The sequence below is a fragment of the Convolutriloba macropyga genome, chromosome 12 (assembly GCF_964194025.1).
Source record: "Convolutriloba macropyga chromosome 12, txConMacr16.3, whole genome shotgun sequence".
NCBI lineage: Eukaryota > Metazoa > Xenacoelomorpha > Acoela > Convolutidae > Convolutriloba > Convolutriloba macropyga.
In genome coordinates, this window is record NC_134479.1 from 27035683 (window position 1) to 27055975 (window position 20293).

Genomic DNA, 20293 nt, shown 5'->3' on the forward strand with positions numbered 1-20293 from the left:
ATTCATCTTAAAAATTGACTTTATTTAATTTTCGTGTTTATCTCATTTCTTTAGTTTTTATAAACTTTCGCCCTGTTTCAGAATTTGAGTACCCCATAAATCTGATATATGGAGTTTCAGATCAAGTTTCTACAGTATCAATATAATCCCAAAAAGTAAGTATAGATGTGCCTTTTTCTCGCGCAGTCATTTCCAAGCTGGCCACTTCCTTTTGTCGAACTTGTTCACGCAGACATGGATTCACTGACTAGATTTAGTAAGAAAAAATGTAGATGGTTTTTTTTCCAACTGCCGATTTGGTGTGCTCATCTTGAAAAGTGGCTCTAATGGGTTGTTTATGCACAATTTGCTTGTTTAGTCGCCAAGATTTACGTGGAAATAGGTGTCAGGCAAATCAAAACCCGATAGAATTTTGCCCTTGACCTGGCCATAAAAGTGCCGCCTCAAATACCTGTTCTTCTTCTTCTGCCACACCGCATCGAATACTCCAACTAGCTGAAAATATTACGATATTTACTCTCTGACCATTTGGGCTAGTCAGTAAGTAACCAACCATCTTTTGAAAATATAAACACATTTTACAGAACCTAGGTCATGTGCCTGGTACCATAATCACGTCAGTTTTTATTCAATTCGTAAAATGCAGATGTTGATTTGATATGACAATAAACTTGGTTGTGTATAAACTCTCTGCAGCGAAATCTTTGTTTTTGTTTTCATCGCAAAACTGCAACTTCTAAGAATCGCTACTGCACTTCCTTTAATTTTACTAATTGTTGTGAGTTTACTATACCAGAAATAAAGTTTACGATAATGATACCCAGGTTGAGGTCGCAAAGGGAATCAAGTATGTTCAGACCTTTCAAAACTACATAGTCTCTAAGCGTCGAAAAATTTTGCTAAGTATATAAGTTATGTAATATTGCAGTTTGTCTGACTTTGAGAGCATGTAAGTTTGGACATGAACGCACAAAACTCTGGTGAACGCAAGAAAGTCTGGTGGACGCACAAAAGTCTGAAAATGAACGCACAAAGTCTGGTTAACAAACGAAAGTCTGATATGAGCGCAGGAAAATCTGGTGAACACACAAAAGTCTCGACATAAAATTTTTCTGTCTGGGACGATCTAGACATAGACACTTTTCGTCTGAGAGGAGCTGGAAATACTGGTTTCCGTCTGGAATTTTAAGATGGCTACGGTTTGAAATCTGTTTTTCTAGCAATCTATGTGGGGCATTGTGAAATTTGATTGTGTCAAAGTACATCAAATTTGCTTTCTTCAATTTTTGTATATTTAAATGTCATAAAGTTTACGTTATTTTTGTTATAAGGTTTTCGGAAATAACTTTTCCATCTCCATTGCTTCAGATGAAAGGACTGATCGCTTTTGTGCTCTTTGAGAAAGTCGTTCTGTAACTAAATTTTGTTGCTGCCGGCCTGGTTTTTCCTATCCGATTTTGTCATGAGTTAGGGACATATTCAGTATTGAACAAGGTTAATTAGGGTTCAACATTGCTGCGCGACGTAAACAATTTGTTTTGTTCTCCTTGCTGATGGATTTGAATGTATACTTTAATTTTCGAAACCTTTTTCATTTTTTATACTGCTCCTAAATTTTCCCTATAGATCAGATGATCAATGAAATCAAAGAGGGATAAAAGGATTTTCTTAAAGTTGTCTATAAGTCTCATTTTAGCTGCATAGTTTTTATTTCAATGATGATTATTAAAACTTTTATTCCATACTCTTATTGTGTGCTATCGGTCGGATTCAGAGTTTTGCCGCTATCAAACGGGGCTTCCTGAGTAGAGCGCGCCAAAAATTAAAATCAAATTTAACTTCGCCCCTTTTTTTGACAAAAATTGGGCTGGCTCTTTATTCTTTAATCAAAAGTTTCCTAACAAAAGTTTTTTTCTACCGCGAAAACACTTAAGTCATCTAGAAAAACTGCGAATCTAAACTATATTTACAATTGTAAAATTAGTTTAGATTTACAGTTTTTTCTAGATGATGAGGGAAGGTAAAGTTCCTTTTGGGCTAAAAGTGTGCTCCGTACCAGTAATTCTCTATTTTTGCTCTTATTCACTGGGTTTATGTATACAAATTTTAGATGATTATTCATATTGAGGTCATTAACGTAGAGAAAATCTTATCTAAATTGTGAAGAAAGATACTCGAATTCCTGGTATGTGGCTGGTATTGGTCTGTTCCCAATTCTGGAAGAAGAAAAAGAAGAGATGACTGAGTTGATGTACGTGTTAACGTGTTATTGATTTTTCATATGAATTAACTTTCACCAGCCTTCTGACAGTTCATATGTCATCTCAATTTTGGCTGCAAGAATTTTGGTTCTTTCCGATTAAATCTCCCATTGAGAAATGAGGAACGTCCCCCCCCTAAATCCCCCATTATGCTATTTTTACGGTGATTGGGGCAGGGGGACGTTATATGGTTAATAAGATGGGGATGCGGGGGGGGGGGTCTTAAATGGTGGGAACGACCCAAAAGGCTTAATTAGCATGCTCTTTTCAATCTTAAAATCACTTGCCGCAATCAATCTGTTTTTTATTAATCGTTAATTGACTCATCTAGTTGAGACCTATGATGATTCCAGTCTCAAAAGTGTAGCATTTAATGACGTAATTCACAAGCATGACAATTGTGATTCAAGATTACAAAGTTTTATTAGCGTTGACTTGTTCTGTTTGCTTAAAATTCCTGTTCAATTTCATGTTTGCGCCAATTAAACACTGTTATGATTGGAATGGTCGAATCTATGGTTTCGTCATGACAACGAACAGCAACTGGATATATGGATTCGTGAAAGGTTAGAAAGGTGATGGAAGCTAAAATGAAAAAGTTACTATTAGTCAAACTTTTTACACGATACTACACTAGGCTTGTAAGAGTTTCAAAAACCACATTAACTAAAAAAACAAAAATCTCTCCATTTATGTTTGGAAGTTCGCTAATCTTACCAGAAAACAATTTGAACTAAATCCGTGATAATTCGAACGGAATTATAATATCATTTAAAAAAAAATAGTACACATTAACAAAATTGTACGAATTAAAAGCTGAAATTTTATGACCTGTTACAATGAGAGGCTAAGGTGGCGTATAAGTCAAATGCTACTTCGATATCTAGAAACCCATATGTTTTTACGGAATAGAATTCTATTTAGATGACCTCCTCATTGGGTTTTTGAAGTGTTACGAACTAAAAATGTATGTAACATCATTTCTATTGATTTTTGCTTTTCGTTTTGTCACCGTGTAATTTTTTTTACCGAGAAAAATAACTGAAGTAAAGAATTTGAGTGGCATCTCACGATATTGTTTTGACTATAAAAGCCTTGCCATATTTGATTGGTATTAGATAGCTGGTGTTCAAAATTAGATCTTTGAAAAGAGACCCCATCCTTCAATTAATTGTATTTTTTTTGAAGTAATATCTGTGTTAGATCAATCTATATGTGTATAATTATTTGATACGTCTAAACAATAAGTACTTTTTTGTTTTCTTCCCCCTCTGTCATTTTTTTATCTAAACCAAGATTACCAATTTCATTAGAATTTCTGTTTTTTACTAAAAGAAAACCTTTTTCATTAATATGATTTCTAAGTGCCGGCACCTTTGTTCCCAAAAATGTAGTTCTTGAAGAGTTAGGGGAATTCTAGGAGTAATTTCCTCAGCAATATTGCCTTTTATATTATTGTAACTTTTTCGATGACATGAAGGGAAAATACATTTTAAAAAAAAAATTGTTCGAAAAAAATTATCTCCTCGCCACTTATAGAAGAACATAGACGAAGATTCACTGTGCTAATTTATTGAACAAGTAACTCGCAAAATGATCTGAAAATTCTTTTTTTTTGTTTCCAATTATTTAGAAATATAATTAGTTTTCGTTTTCCTTTTAAAATACAATTGAGCTAAAATATTTTTCGGGTTTATTTGAGTAAGTTCTCTATTTGAAATAGTTTTGAATCATCTATATGTTGTCATCATCTATATGAATATCTATTTGTTGTTTAAATTGTTTTTCGCCTTATTTGCTCATTGCTTTACAATTTTTGCAGTGATTCACTAACGCAAAATATACAACTTATCAGAAAAACAGGTAGATTTAGAGTGTTTCACGGCTTGCTGATTGAAAAACTTTAGATATTTGCCCAAAAAGTTTTTAGGCTAGCAGCTCTCTAACAAGGTATCTGTTTTAAGAACACTATCTTTTTCTCCTTTTTCTCCGTTTTATTTGCATCTAATTACAAAATATGATCTTTTGAAAACTAAATTTTTCTATTAACCATTGTAGTAGTAATAGTAATAGGGAGAAGACCCCATGTAATAAGATAGGGTATAGCGGCTTTTTCGCGATTAGGGTCTTCCCTCATGTATTAAGATAGCGTATAAATCTAGGGGTTTGGCCATGTTTTAGGACAGCCTCCATGTATAAGATTAGGAATAGAACCTAATGTATTAAGATTAGGAATAGAATCTATGTGTATTTAGATTAGGTATAGCCGCCGTCATGTATTAGGATTTGTTATAGCCTACATGTATTCGGATTAGGAATAGGATCTAGGGTATTTTTGCAGAATCTTTGTAGTTTTGCAGAATTTTTTGCAAAATTTTTCTGTTTTTGGGTTAAAATTAAGTCATAGGAGCTGCTCGGGCTCGATAATTTGACTAGTAATGATCCGCGCGTACCGGATTAGCTATTAATGATCCGCGCTTACTGGATTTGCTAATTTGGATCCCCGCCATCAGGTGGTTTCCAGCGTGTTTTTGCAGAATTTTTGCAGTCTTTGCATAATTTTTTGGAGTTTTTGCAGAATTCTTGCAAAATTTTGCCTCCTTTTTGCTTTTCAAGCTAGGTTTTGATCGAATACTTGATTCTGATTGGTTGAAAATACCAGTTTAAAAACTCAAATGAGTTGAAACAAGGCAAAAGCGCACACAGATTACACATTTAGCAAAAATACAATAAAAAACAAATAAAAGTGATCAACAAATTAAAAGTTGACTAGTATTATACAACTTTCGTCAGAGTGAAGAGTTTGCTAGGTTGTGCAAGTTTTTAGGATTAAAATACAATAAAAAGTTCAAAATTACGCCAAAAAGATGTTAAACAGCATAAAATCTGCTAAATCGAATCAAACTTTACAAAAATTTTATTAAAAACTAAATTTAAAAATTCACAATTTATCCTAGATTTTTTAAGATGAGGTATAGCCGACATTAAATAGCAAGATGGCGCAGTGGTAGCGTGCTGGGCTCATAACCCAGAGGTCGGTAGATCGAAACTACTTCTTGCTAATCTGACATTGTCACAGTACTAGTGAACACGTAATCGCTCATAGCTTGGAAAAATGTCAAATAATAGAAAAGCAAATGAACTAAAAATTAAAAAATAACAGACACAGTATGAACTAAGCACATTAAAACACATACTCAAACTAAGATTTACATTGAAAAAAGTATCAGGAAACTGACAACTGAGGCACAATTACCCGATTGGGTTAATAAAGTCGATAAAAAGAACAACTTGCGTAGCTAACTGAGTAATAGTCACATTTGTTAAAAAAATAATATCGACTTTATTAGTCAGCAAGTTCTGTTTATTCTGTTTTTTGCACTCAATATACATCGAAACAGGAGAACTACTACCCGCACTAAAAAAAGCTAGTTTTAAAACTTGCTTAGTCGATTAGCTGGTTAGAATCTATGCTAAATATATAGAAAAATGTTAATTTTGGCAATTTAATTTAATGTATTTTGTGTCATAGAGTGCTCTTTTCTATATATTCTAAACTAAGTTAAATAATTGATTCTGATTGCTTGAAAGCACTGACTTTCATAAAACAAATGAATTAAACCAGTAAAAATAGAGAGATTATAATATGAGTTAAATACAATATAAAAACTACAGAATACTGATCAACAACTTATAAGTTGACTAGTGCAATACAAATTTCGTCAGAGTGAACAGTTTGTTATGTGATGCAGATTTTCCCAACTAATGTACAATGACAAAGCCCAAAATTACGCAAAATTGATATCAAATGGCATAAGCTCTACTAAATTAAAGCAAACTTGAAAATTTTTAAATCTTTATGAAAACGAATAAAAAATTAAAAATTTTATTCTCAACCATCAATTTTAACCAATTTCGTTACAAATTAAAGACGACAAGAAAAAAGACGGCTGAAAGACTAGTGGACACAATTTCTTTTCAACTAGTACAAAATAAGTTGATTTGAAACAAATTTTGTGAAGAAATGTGGCTCTCCGGGAGACTTTCTCAGGACAGGCAATGAAAGCAAAGTACTTTGCGCGCCCAGTTCAACTATTCGTCTGCGTGATACAGCTGGGCTTCAAAATTTTACAGATGAAGTATAGAACTCATACAATAACCGCTGCGTATGGCATAAAATTTGTCTGTTCGACGCACAATATCTGTAAAAAATATAATTTGTTTTCCAAAATCTCTCAGGAAATTCAAAAAACAATAGGAACTTGCCTACCAAATTCAACAAATTGTATTTGAGATTAGACTGTCAACAAAAAGTTAGAGGGACATTGCTAAAACTTTTCATGTCAAATAACAAGGTCTGGTAGCATTTTGGACACAGAGCAATGATTTTGATAATTTTGTCTGCTTGCTACCGTGTTTAATCTGTTACACAGATAAGAAATTTCGGAGACAACTAAATTTTTATTGATTGATTACCAACGCAGGAACATTAACCTAATGCAAATTTTATAAAAGATTTTTACTTAGAACGATTTTACTTATCAAGAATGAACAACCTTCCAATTGATACTCTATTCCAGCTAAAAACGAGTAAAATTGTTGAAAATTCGTTTTATTGTTGTTCAGGCTAGCCTAACAACCAAATCTTTGAAATGAAATGTACATACTTATGTCAAACTAATAAAATAAATCCAGACGAAAATATTCCTACAAAGGAGGATTTCGAATCATTTAAAATATCTTTAGCAGAATCCTAACATTTTTTCCGATGTATTTTTTTTCTCGTTGATTGCTGCCAATAGTCTTACTGAAGCAAAAATTTAACATTAATTTACACTAAAGATGCTTGAAGGCACTTGTTTTCAATGTTAGGTGGCAAAAGACTTAGAGCAGAAAAATTTCAAAATCAGATAACAATATAATTTAGGAATAAAAATTAACATTAAGTTTACGTTAAAAATGCAACCAATCAACTATATGAAACTCATTTTCTTACAGAAAAACTCACTAGCAGTGCTCAAAGCAGTTAACACCTAAAATTGTAAAATAATAGAATTGTTATTGAAATATTTATATTAATTAGATATCAATGAAAATCAAGTACAACTATTGAGAACATTATTTTTCTAAATTTAGAATGCATCACAAAGTCAACAGCAAATATTTTGGTTTAATGCGTTGAGAAACTCTGTTGGTCATTGAAATGTCAAAAAAGCCTACCATAATCAGCGACTACTAATCGTCCAGAAAGATTGCAAGGATCGCCAATAGAGGACAGCACTAATCACCTTATCTGTGTTTTTATCCAGTTCTTGTAATCCATATAGTTTAAAAGCCAACGTCTCCAATATCAAAAGATATTCCCGGTCGAAATTCTCATACTCATAAATTTTTGTAAGTTGTTCCGTCGGTTCGTTATCACATTCTTCCACAGATCCATTATCCTTTCTCGGAAGCTGCTGAGCAGGAAAGGAATTGGGAAAATTTTCCAAATCCATAGTTATATGCGTATTGTTCTCTGTTGTATAATACCTAGAAAGATCAATCTTCACTCTTCTTCGTAAAGAAATGAGAATATACGAGACAAGATAAAGTCTCACTAATCAAGAGTTTTATGGTTAATCATGTTATATTTAGCAATCAAATTTTGAACTTCTAGCATTTCAGTATGAGATTTTACAAAAAAATCATTCATTTCAAGATAAACTGAGCAAAGCCTAAAAACAACGCGGAGCTATTTATTCTTCAAGATGAGTTGAGAAAAGTTCACGTAAACTGCGGAGCAACTCAATCTGAAAAAACAGAAAGTGTAATGATTTAAGCTCCTATGTAGTTTTGCGGTACTCGACGATGAATCATCACTTCCACATATGGAAATGACATCATTTCTAATTTTAGAAACGAGCATCATGTTAGAACATTCTAGAAGGCTGAATTTAATCAAATTGCGACATTTCTTCATATAGTTAACTAATTTTCAGTTTAAATGAACTAATTCATTCCATGGCAAAAAATTCGAACTTTGCCTTTTTTCTCGTTTTCCTCTCACTCATATTCGTTAAACTGTACTTGAAGTTTTCCTTTCCAACACAGATTTTTTCACCAAAGAAAATACAACAGAAAATTTTCTCTTTAAAAAATTCCCGATAGTTCTAGTATTTTGAACAGATGTAATCCAAACTTGTGTATCTCAAGGATTGATAAAATTTACTGTCTGAGATCAATTATAGTTTTATTGAAAGTAGAAAAAAGCGCATAAATGTGCTTTTAAAACAACCAGAGATAGTTCAAGAAAAATCTTTCATTTATCATTGAAGAACAAGTTTAAGTTGTACAATTTATTGTTCTTTTAATAGAGCCTCCCATCCAATCAGACTTCAGCTTTAGAAAACCAATTCTCAGGGTAATCAATATCAATTTATGCAATGCTTTTTGTATTTTATTTTCTTTTATTTTAACAGGGTTTTGCCTGATACTGTATTCATTTGTGAAAAATGTTGATCAAGAATCGCTTACAACTTTTAGAAAAAAAATTACAAAAGAAAGGAAGGAATCGCTGATACTTACAGAGTAGATGAAATTGATGTTGATTCTTATTTCTTTTACAATTTCTTGGACGTTTTCTCTCAAACAACAGAATCATCCGATTTAGTAAAAGATTTGAATATGCCCCCTTCTCTATCAAAAAATTGGAGTATGATGACTACATAACAAAACAATCTTTCGATTTATCGTCAGAACTACACATCAACAAGTATGAAATGCTTTTCATATTGAATTCTCTCCCAGAAATTATGGAACAGTACAGAAATCAGACTCAATTTAATTATATCCCAATTCCTGAACAAGTAACAATTACTTCATTTCTGCAGAGTGCACTGTTCTTTCATTATTACAAGGACTACAATGCAGAGGGGGTAAGAGTACAATTTGTAATACGACTCCACAAAATTTATATACAAAAATTTAGTTCCAAATTTGGAGCATTTTCCGAGATCGATTTGAGATTTAACGAGTTTGAGAGAATTTATCAAACCTGGACTTTTTTCGTCGATTACGTCAACTCATTTCCTCTAACTTATCCATCTTTGGCTGTTAGTTAGGATAACACGTGTAAAAGTTACCTTTTTTGGTCACTATTCAGTATTGAGCTTACCTGTTTCGTATAGTATTGTTAGATTTTCTATGAGTTGATTCCTTTTTTGTCACTTTACAACTGATACATTTCCTTTTTTGGAAAATGACGTCACTTTTTCTGCTTAACATTACCCTTTTTGGTTACTTTATTCTCATTGGTTGGAGTTTAGTATAAATAGAGCTGGAAAATTCATCCAGCATCACTTGCTTTCTCTTCTGCTAAAACAACATCCCCTCTATCTCAACTACCTTTGACTCTAATCCTTCTTCTCATCTCACAACATCGAGAAATGGAATTCACAGTGCAGAACAACAGTCTTCTCTACTCAGTTTCTTTCACAGAGGAGACTGATCGGGTAAGCATCGGAGACTTATCGAATAGGTTCTAGGAGTCTGTTGTAACCCTACCTAATACTGTGGCATATTTTTGAGCACCAGCGACAACAGTTAGACACATATAATCAGGGACAGGTTCCAATCACGGAGAATCAGCTTGGTACTCACGCAATGGGTCACGAAGTTGCTGTGATCAGTGGGCATTACTATCTTCACGTTAATGGAACAGATTTTTTCCGACAACTACGTTGCTGGAGGGATTCAGTATACATTTCCGAGGGAGGGAGGATAGATTCCCAACAACTGGTTGAATACACCCAAGACAAGTCAAGTATCCAGTCCAGAGCCGCAAAACAGCCTTCTCCAGATAGTGAGCAAGGCTGGCAGCAGTGAACAAAGCGAATAGAGTGTCGATACTAGCACCACCTGGTCATTTAACGATCTGGAAAACTTCGATCCAGCTCAGTATTATGGATCGACTGATATGTCGACTACACCGTCAATGACAAGCCCCTCCATAGAGGATGGAACAGTTCACAACCCCATGTGCTGACTGATGAGGCTCCGGCAATTCCCATAAGTGTTCGATCTAGAGAACCTCCAGCAATCGCTGAAAGAGTCCGACGATTTGGCAATGAAATTCAAAACTTGTCAGATTACGTTGAGAGAACTCATTTTGAATGAATTTGATATTGTAAATTTTATACTTGAATTCTTTTAAAGTACTTTGCGATGTATTTATACTTTTGTTTGAATTCAATTCTTTCTAAGTTGAACTATTTCTTTACACCAAACACTATGCACGCTATGTTCAAACAAAAACACAGCAACTTTTGTCAAAATTTTATAAACACTTTGATAAAAATTCTGCTTCTTAACAAGAAAAGTCGATTCAAAATTGATTTTTAAGAAAAAAAACTGAATTATTTTTTCGGTTTTCGATAAAAATTTTAGTTTTGAAAATTGATACTTATTAAAACAAAACAAGTTCGAAAGTTGTTATTTTAAAATGTAAAGAAAATGACTTTTTTGCGCAAAGTCATACCGTAAAACGAAGAAAATTGAATATTTTTTGCGTTTCTAAATGACACTTCAGAAAAAGTTTAAGAAAAGTGTTTTTAAATCAAAATTTGGCATTTAAGAGAAAACGTTGATTTTTTTTTTGATTTTTAAGAGAAAACTTTGAAAAAATTTTCGATTTTTAACAAAAGTTACTTCAAGTTTTGATTTCTAAGAAAAAAACATTTTTGTAAAATTGATTTTTAACAATAAGTTAATTCAAAATATCAAAACTAACACAAATCAAAAAACACAATCAAGAAAATAAATACGGTATTTTCTAATTTCAAGATACAAAAGAGGATTATCAATTATGTCATTACCATTTAACAAACAATCAACAATCTTTATAGATTAACTCTCATACTTTGAGTTTCTAAGGGAATGAATTCTATCTAGAAACGATGATCCAAGGGTTTGAGTACTCGCATCTCTTTGTTTATCGCGTAGCAGGTGACGCTTGAACTTCTTCCTACTCAATCGTTTTTTGGAGATACTGGGTACTTTTTCCACGTACTTATTCTCCAAGTTGTGCTCCACCGCTCTGGTTAACTGCGTAAAGACCAGTCCTGGCTCTTCTGTTTTGGAACCAAAGAACTGATGTTTATAGAGAGTGAACAAGCAATCGACTGTTTGATAAATATAAGACAAATTTTCTATTTTCTCTACTATCTATTTCACTGAGGATGAAATGAGAATAATGTGGTAGCGACAAGACTTTAATGGACAAAAATTGTCGTTATGAGTAGCAACGGAGTATTATTAGTGAGTATATAAGGTCTGTACTCCTTAAGTGATACAGAAACGAATAATGTCTTGTCGTTATAATCTCTGTAGAATTGAGGTAAAACCTGACACATTATTGCTGCCATTTCTATATCGGGATTACAGAATAGAACTTTTATACGGAAACAAATAATACGGTAATGTAATTTTTTATTTTTAGAGGTAACAAATTCTGTTTCGATAAAAATCTATAAAATCATTTTCGGAATGATACAATTCAAGAAAGAGCCGACCAAAAGAACTTGTTGTTATACTTGTTCGAAACATTTCAAGCACTATTTTTCTTTAATGCAACACAGACGAGCTAAACACCAGGATCCTTTCGAACGTCTGGTTAAAAAATTTGCGAACCTCACGATTTCCGAAAAGATTACTCTATTAGGAAATAACGTCATTTAGCATACTTTTTATGAATATAAATGACGTCATTACCATAAAAGGAAATTTTTAGTTATTGAGGGGAATTGCATAAAAAAATAAATCATATAAACTGTTTTTCACTCTCAGCTCAAGTTATTGAAATCTCTCTCTCTCTCTAAAGTTTCGCCTTTTCTTTCGAGTTCTCCTTCAATGTACGCTCAATCCTCACCAAAACCAGGAACTGATTCGGTTCCTTTTTATATGGACTTTGGTTCCAATTCAAAAAGCTTTGGGAGATTTACTGTGTCCCAGATTTCAAAAAATGGACAACTTCATACTGAACCAACCTTCCAAGTCTTTAGAAAAGACAATTCTGGGACTTTTGAAAAGTACCAGCAATTGCGAATTGAGATTATGAGTTTCAAAAATTCCGCTTCCTCAAGGAGGATCTTCTCAATTGAGAACTAGAGATGAGAGAAAACCAATTTCAATTCGACAAAAACATAGTCATGGAACACGTGCTGAAACAGTGTCACAAAGTGAGAGAGATTAGCATTGGACGAAACCGCAGACTCTATGGTACCGTCCTCCAATACTTCAAAGACAACCCAGACTTCAACTTATGGACAAATTCGACTTTTTTATCAAAAGGAGAACACTCTGGATGAATTCAGGGAGTTATTACAAAATTTGAAGGACTTTTCTAATATTCAACAATGTACATTTCAATAAATGTGTAATTTTATAATGCATTTGTCTTTTTAATTCATATTATTTGGTTCTTTTTATCTTTTTCCAACCTAAAAATGAGTTGGAATATTGGCTCCTCAAGAAAATTTTTTTTGAGTCTAAGAAATAAATCAAAAGTATTTCACGTTAAACTTCATTAAATTTCCCCAAAATTGATAAACTGGACAGTGACTTCATTTTTTCAGAACTAAAGTGGGTAATTCATAACGGACTACGACGCACTACTTTAATACTTCAATCTGATAAACAGAAAATTCCATTTCACAACATCGTTGGAATGGAGTTCAATGGAATTTTTGGACAAAAATTGAACAAAAAAGATGAAAACAAAAAATTGTTGGAACATCTACCTGACCTTCTTTCTTATGTAGACATTTCAAAAAGACCAGTATCACTTTATATAAATAAAGAAACAAATTGATGGATATTGTTGCACTTTTAAACATTTTCAATTGTTACAGTAGTATTTTTCCAATGTTTCCTAAGAACAAAAAACGAAAAAAATTGTTTGGTTGCTGCATGTAAAATTTGGGATCAGAACAAAAATTTGGAGGAAATTGACCAAAAATTTTCCCCATGGAGGACTTATTGGTTACGGTAATTCAATTCTGGACTTTCTCCTAGCAAGATCGAAAGTGTTCCGTTTACATGCACTTTTACACGAATCTGCTGGAGCCGTTAAAGCAACTACAAACCAAGGACCGGGTTATTGTTACATGTTACCTCAAATTCCAACCTCATGTCTTTTGCGTCACATTACTGGTCTATTCTTTTGTATCTTTATAAAAGTTTGTCATCCACGTATTTATCAAATGCTTGATTGTTGATCATTTTTCGAAAAATCTTTCCAGAAGAAAGAATGCCTCTCGTTGTACTAGATATTGAATGCTTAGAAGGAAAAAAAGTTATAGAGTTGGGAATCTTTAAGGACGGAATTGTACTTCGATACAGTTTTCTCCCACTTAGAGACAACAAACCAACTTTTCAAGCAAAATAGAATACAAAAAAACATGCGCCGTTTAAATTGGAACCATGGAAAGCTTGATTATTCTGAGCTGGCTTTCTATTATACATCAGCGTTGCTCACCAACAACAGAGTACTTTGCCAAAGGACTTTAAATACGCAAAATTTTATCACCCTACTTGTGTAAGGATGTGGAAAATCTTGATGATCTTGGTTGTCCGAAAGCTTTCAAACTATTGGAAAACGATGATGCTGAATGGAATTGCAGCAACTGCCGGTAGCGACACGAGAAGACTCTTCACTGTGCAGAAAAGGTGGCTTATTTTTATGGGATATGGACTTTTAATTTTTTTTGAAATTATTTAATGTTTGTATTTGTGATTGTACTTTATCATTTTCATTTGTTTTTTTCTCTGCAATTAGTATTAGAGAATGAGTTCGTTAAAAAATATCTACAAATACTGTCTTCCCATACTTTATTATTCTTTCATAGTGTTGCTCCTAATTTTGGTACTCTTTTCAATTGTGATGCTTTTTCTCACTGATTCCTTTGACAAAACATTTTTTGGCTGTGTGTTATGTTTAGTTCACTTATATTTTTGTTAATTTTTTGCATTTTTTTCGTTGTTTACGTTTCAATTCAGTTAAACTGTTCCTTTATCCCTAGAGAGGAAGATAGCATGTAAGTGACTGATCACACTGATAAGGGACTTCAATTAGGTAATTTTGTCTTTGATGACAATAATCAAGAACGTCAATCTTGGAAATGTTTTGGACAGACGTTTAACCGGTCTTTAGTAGTTTTTTTTGTCCCGGTTTTTTGTCACACTATCGACTTTAGTTTGTTGTTTCGTAAGAATTACTTTAGCTGAGACTTGTGAGCAGACAAGTGTTTGGATTGGTATTTTATCGAGTACAGTGGGATATTTTTACCTTCTCCAAAATTATGGACAAAATAATTTCCACGAAAAAACGAGTTTTTATTTCCTTGGTTGGACGAAGTGGGTCTGGGAATTTACTAATTTCATCAACACTATCAATCTCTTTACGGACTAATGTCAAAAAATATAAAGAACATTGAGTTCGTTCAGGGTGTTGATTTTGAGTTGATACAGAACTTACCTAATAATGGAACCAAGTATTTACTTATTTTTGATGACTCTTGTAAAGAAATTTATAGTTCTAAAGAATTTGTAAAAATAGCTAATGCTGGTAGACATAAAGGTTTAAGTACAGTGTACATAAAGCACAATCTCTTTCATCAAAGCCGACTAGGAAGGATATTGAGCTACAGAACACCCATATCGTTTCACTCAATTCACCCTGAGACGTCTTACAAATAAACACACTCAATCAACAGTTGGGATTGGGATAGCAATTAAAAGACTGGTATACAACAGCAACTTCAGTTCCCTATGGTCATTTACTTATTTTTGACTCTGAAAACAGTCGACTCTCTAAGATACTGTAGTAACAGTGGTTCAATGCCAGCATTATATTTTCTATCTCAAAGCAGGCAACAAATTACATTTTTGAACGATGAGCACGCAACATCTCTCTACTCTGATTGCGTTCCAGAAATATTCCCTGAGCTTCAAAATAACTTTCCTCAAATATTGTCCAAAAGACTTGATCCAGTTTCTAAACGAGTGCATAGTAAACTTTCTAAGAGGAGAGCTAAGAGAAATTCAAAAACAAGAAGTTTTAAAATTCAGAGAAGAAATTCATCTGCTTATTTAAAAAAAACTAGTCTCGGTAAAAGGAGACAGAACCTGAGCTCCAAAAAAGGGATCAGTCTTATATAAGTTTTAACTCCGTCAATCATTAATCATCTCTCTTGAAATGGATTAGTTTGTTTTGATTCCTCAACAACTTTACGATTAAAAAATCAGGTTATCAGCTCAAAAATTGGACAATTATAACGAAAAACAGGATTCGATTCTAAAAAATTTAGAAAATGCTTAAAAAAAATGATAACGCTAAAATAAAGTCTTCCAGCAACGAATCACGTATCATTGAAATTTTCAATTGTGCTCGCATTAAGCTATCCTTTCTGACTCCATTTTGTTAGACGGAAGAGATACAAACGTTGCATTTGTCGATTTTGTATAAGCTCTGAAGAAGAAAACGTTGAATGTCCCGATATTTATTTCACAATTCTTGACGCAATTGGCCTAAATTCACATAAAGTTATAAACAAAGATGCCAAAAGCAAAGAACGAGAAAGCTGGATCCCTTTCCGAAACTGAAAGAGCCGAGCTACAGAGTTTGTACAGGGAAGAAAAAGCCGCATATAGTGCAGTTTAAAACCCTCAAAAAGCAGGCGGGTTGTCAAAGAAGAAGGTAACTAATTTTCTATACAGAAAGAATTCTTACACTAAATTTCGACAAGCAATTCGACCTTTCAAACGATTAACCGCTTTTGCAAAACGTATCAATGAGATTTGGTGTCTTGATTTGGCTTTTATGGATGAATTGTCTGAATTTAATAATGGTGTAAAATACTTATTTATAATTGTTGACCTTTTTTTCTCGGCTGCTCCGTGTTCAATCAATGAAATCAAAATATGCCTCTGATGCTGTAGCTGCCTTTCAAAAAATGTTAAGGAAGAACAATAAACCTGAAAGAGTGTGGATTGATCAAGGTACTGAGTTCGGGGGAGAATTCAAAAATTTTGCAAGAGTAAGGACATCAAAATCTACGCTACAAGAGGTGAAACAAAAGCTGCTGTAGCAGAAAGAGCAATTAGATTTCTGAAAAATATTATTTAAGGCTACATGGAGGAAAACGGTGACAATTACGTTCACAAAATGGATAGTTTTGTTAACACTAGAGTCAACAGATCTATAGGTAAATCCCCCAAAATTGTTAAAAATTCAGATTTTTTTGTCAATTTTTTTTACAACAACCCCATTATTGAGCACAAAAAACCATTCTCCACGCTTTAAAATTGGAGATGAGGTTCAAATCTCCAAGTACCGTATCCCATTTAGAAATTGTTACAAGTCTCAATTCACAGGTGAAATTTTTCAAATTGTTAAAATTGCAACTTAAAAACCACCAACATATAACCTTTACGGAGAACAAGGTGACGAAATTCTAGGCAAATTTTATGAACAAGAGTTTGCAAAGTGTATCATTTACAGATTAATTCCTTCAATGTAGAGTTGGTTTCAAATGCTTCCTTTGATTGTTACCCAAATAATACATTAATTTCTCATACAGATTTTCTTCCGGAACATATAAACCTGCAAGGAGAATGGGAGGCTGCAATTACAGAATTTTCTTATCCTTCCTTGTACCAAAACATCAAGGAAGGAAAAATCTTCTATCTAGATGAAGCAACACCGAATACAAAACCGTCAGACTATTACACACTTGATCCATGTCTATATCCGTCGATCTCCAATATTGTAAGCGAAATGAATAAAAAAGTTCAAGAACAAGAAAAGTACGGAAAAACAACCAATCAAATTACACGTTAACAAAATTACACAGCGAATTTCTTTAAGTCTTCCCAATGAAAATTCTTTACCTGTTATATTTAGTGCTGATCTTTGTCATGTCTTTGCATGCGAAGAAACTGTTTAAGGGATGGGTGTTTATGAGTGGTGCTGGTCAACATTTTCCCAAGTCACCTTATGACATTGTACGAATACATATCTTAATGATATATAGTGATATTGTTGAATACAACATTTTGGGTGATACAAAAGCTGCTCTTTTATCATTCATTCATTTTATATCAAAGGTTAAGAATGGAGACATCATCTCAACTGGACAAAACGTGAAATATCAAAATTTTCCAAACCTACAGTTTTAAAAAAAATTTGAAAAGTTCCTTCCACAGCATAAAACTCGAGCTCTGGGACTCTTATGATGAAAAAGTACCTTTCAACTCTGTTGGAGTAAGTAGAGCAGTGGTAATATTTAGAAAAACTTCTGATAATCAGTTTTATAATTAAGCTTGTAAAAAATGGTTGCTGATAGTGATTTTACCGTATTTTCGTGGATATGGAAGACGAAGGGGAAGGGGATTCTGAGTTTTAGCGCAAACAATTGGGAGGACAGCAATTCCGTTTTTGAGACGATATGTCGTCCCAGCAGCAAAAAGAGTGGGAGCTGATTTAATTGAATTGGCTGCTCCTGAAATTGGAAATGTTTTGACTGGGAAGAAAAAACTCAAATCTGTTGCTACAGATGTTGGAAAGAAAACTTTACCTAAACAGCTAGGTGCAGGAAAAACAAGAGAACGGTGCATTATTCGTAGATCAGCTCCAAAATCTGTCAAATTCGTCGGACAAGAAAAAATATGTTTGCTAATCTAAAATGAATTCTAGATCAACAAGCGATTCTAATTTTCGATATGGACACTTTAAAAACTCTTGCTTGGAGATTTTCGACAAAATTCCTGTTTTGGAACCAATTGAGTCTTCTCAAGTTCAAGAAGTTTATCCTAGTACTTCACGGGTTGAAAACTGCCTTGAATTTGAATTTGAAACAGATAGAAGCATCTATCTTGATATGAGAGATATCCACCTTCAAATCAAAGTTGGACTACAAAAAGGAAGATTGTTTAATGACTCTAGGAAAACAGATCAGCATTGAAAACAAGATATGGGTATATCTTTCACAGATGACAATTTACATTATCTAACTCAAGTCAACAATATATTACACTCACTCTTCTCCAACTGTGAAGTGTATCTGAAGAATCAACAAGTGTACAACTCGAATGGTTTCTATGGACACAAGGCTTTAATTTCCAATGAACTTAATGCTTCAACGAGAAATAATGAAGGTATTTTGGCTTGCCATGGATACGAATTTGAAAAGAACCTAGTGATTATGAGAAGAGCCCGTTTATAGACCAAGAGGAAGAACTTCTGCTGAAAAATGGAAGCACTTACTACGGTAAACTAGCTATTGTTATATTCTAATGTGAAAAGTTACTGCTTCCAAATACAAAAGTTAGACTGAAATTGATTCGTGCAAGAACTAATTTTTACATGATTTCCCATAATTCTCACGTTTCTCTTAAGGTTCTTGATTGTTCCTTTTTTACACGACTTGTGGTTGTTAACGAAGTGTATCACCAGACTATCAAATACCAATTAACTCATCAACCTGCCTGTTACAACTTTATGGAAACAATGGCACGTACATTTGTTATTCCTTCAGGACATAACCAGTTTATTCAGGAAAACGTTCTAAACAATGCTCCAATCAGAAGAGTAGCTATTGTGATGAACACCAATTCGGCATTCACAGGAAATTTTCACGAAAATTCTTTCCATTATCAGAAATCTGGTTTGCGAGAACTTAGAATTGTTCGCGAAGGTAGAGCCATAGTATCAGTGGATACAACTAATGACTAAAGAGCATGCGTAACAACAATGAAAGCAATGAATTTTAACGAGGAAATTCATGCGTTACTGAACCATCAATTTGAGAACCACTACATACTGGTATTCGATCTCACTTCACCTGAAGAGGCCGGAGAAAATATTCATTTTTCTGAGCTCAGCTGTGAAAGCGTTTGATTGGAAATGTTTTTCGATCGTTCGCTAACAAACGTGACAGAAATAATTGTTCTGGGAGAAAGGATGTCTAGTGTTAAAATTGATCAGTTTGGGACTGTTGTTAAAAATGTCCGCGACTTTTCACCATTTTTACGATTTTATATAGTTGCTTCCTTTGTTGGAACATTTGTGGGTTTAACCTAATCATCTAGCTGTTGTTCTCTGCATCCAAATAACTGACTAGTGGATGTCAGCTGGGGTAGATTAACTTCAAATATATATATATTTATATTCCTTTGCTAATTTTCTTTGGACTTTTTATAATTATTGTTTTGTTTTATCCTAACACTCAGGAAGAAACAGTCGACAAAATCACAAAGTCCAAAGATTGTTGCTTCTCACATCAGAACGAAAGTTTTCAACTTGATTGCTCTGTCAGGAATCCTTGTACAAACGTTGCTCGTGAGATAAAGAAAAGAAAACTTATTTTTCATGGATAACATCTCACTTCGTGACATTATTGAACGCATTCCAGAGCTCGAATTTCGGTATATTGGATCCTATCCAGCAGATTTTGTTCCAAATTCACCCAAATTCAGTTTTGCAATCATCAACTTTTCCCAAGCAGTGAGGTTGGTGAACATTGGATAATGATTGGTCGCCTCATTAGGAACTATTACTACGCGGATTCTCTAGCACGATCAGTCACACATTACAAATTTTTGAACAAAATATAAGAAAATGATACACAGACCACTCTAGAAATTGCGAAACTTGTGTGGGTTCTACACTATTTATGCTGCATTTCATGCTGTTAAATTTTTACAAACAAACTTGAACAATGTTCATGAAGTGCATGTACTAAATTTTATTAGTAATTATGTGTAAATTTGATTACTGCGGTATACACTAAGCTGGTGGCTATTAAAGTCGACATTAGTTTTTAACAATTGTACCTTTTACTCAGTTAGATACGCAAGTTTTTCATTTTTATCGACTTTATTAGCCCACTCGGTTAAATTTACCTCGGTTTTCACTTATTTTGATAATAAATTATACCTATTTAATGTAAATTTTCGAGTGATTTTGTAGTTTGATGTGCATATTTTATACTGTG

At 33.4% G+C, this 20293-nt stretch overlaps 1 protein-coding gene and 1 non-coding gene across 3 annotated transcripts in view; both read left to right on the forward strand.

The window, feature by feature from the left end:
* Positions 1-2704: 2704 nt before the first annotated feature.
* Positions 2705-20293, forward strand: part of LOC142350726 (uncharacterized) — a 40337-nt gene continuing 22748 nt past the window's right edge. For both annotated transcript variants that reach the window (XM_075402668.1, XM_075402667.1), the window contains exon 1: positions 2705-2827. Coding sequence is in view for 1 of the 2 variants with exons in the window: in XM_075402667.1 (XP_075258782.1) it covers positions 2731-2827 (97 nt within the window). In the remaining variant the exon portion in view is untranslated. The remainder of the gene's footprint in view (positions 2828-20293) is intronic.
* Positions 5252-5323, forward strand: Trnam-cau (transfer RNA methionine (anticodon CAU)). The gene has a single exon. It is a non-coding gene; the product is annotated as a tRNA-Met (tRNA).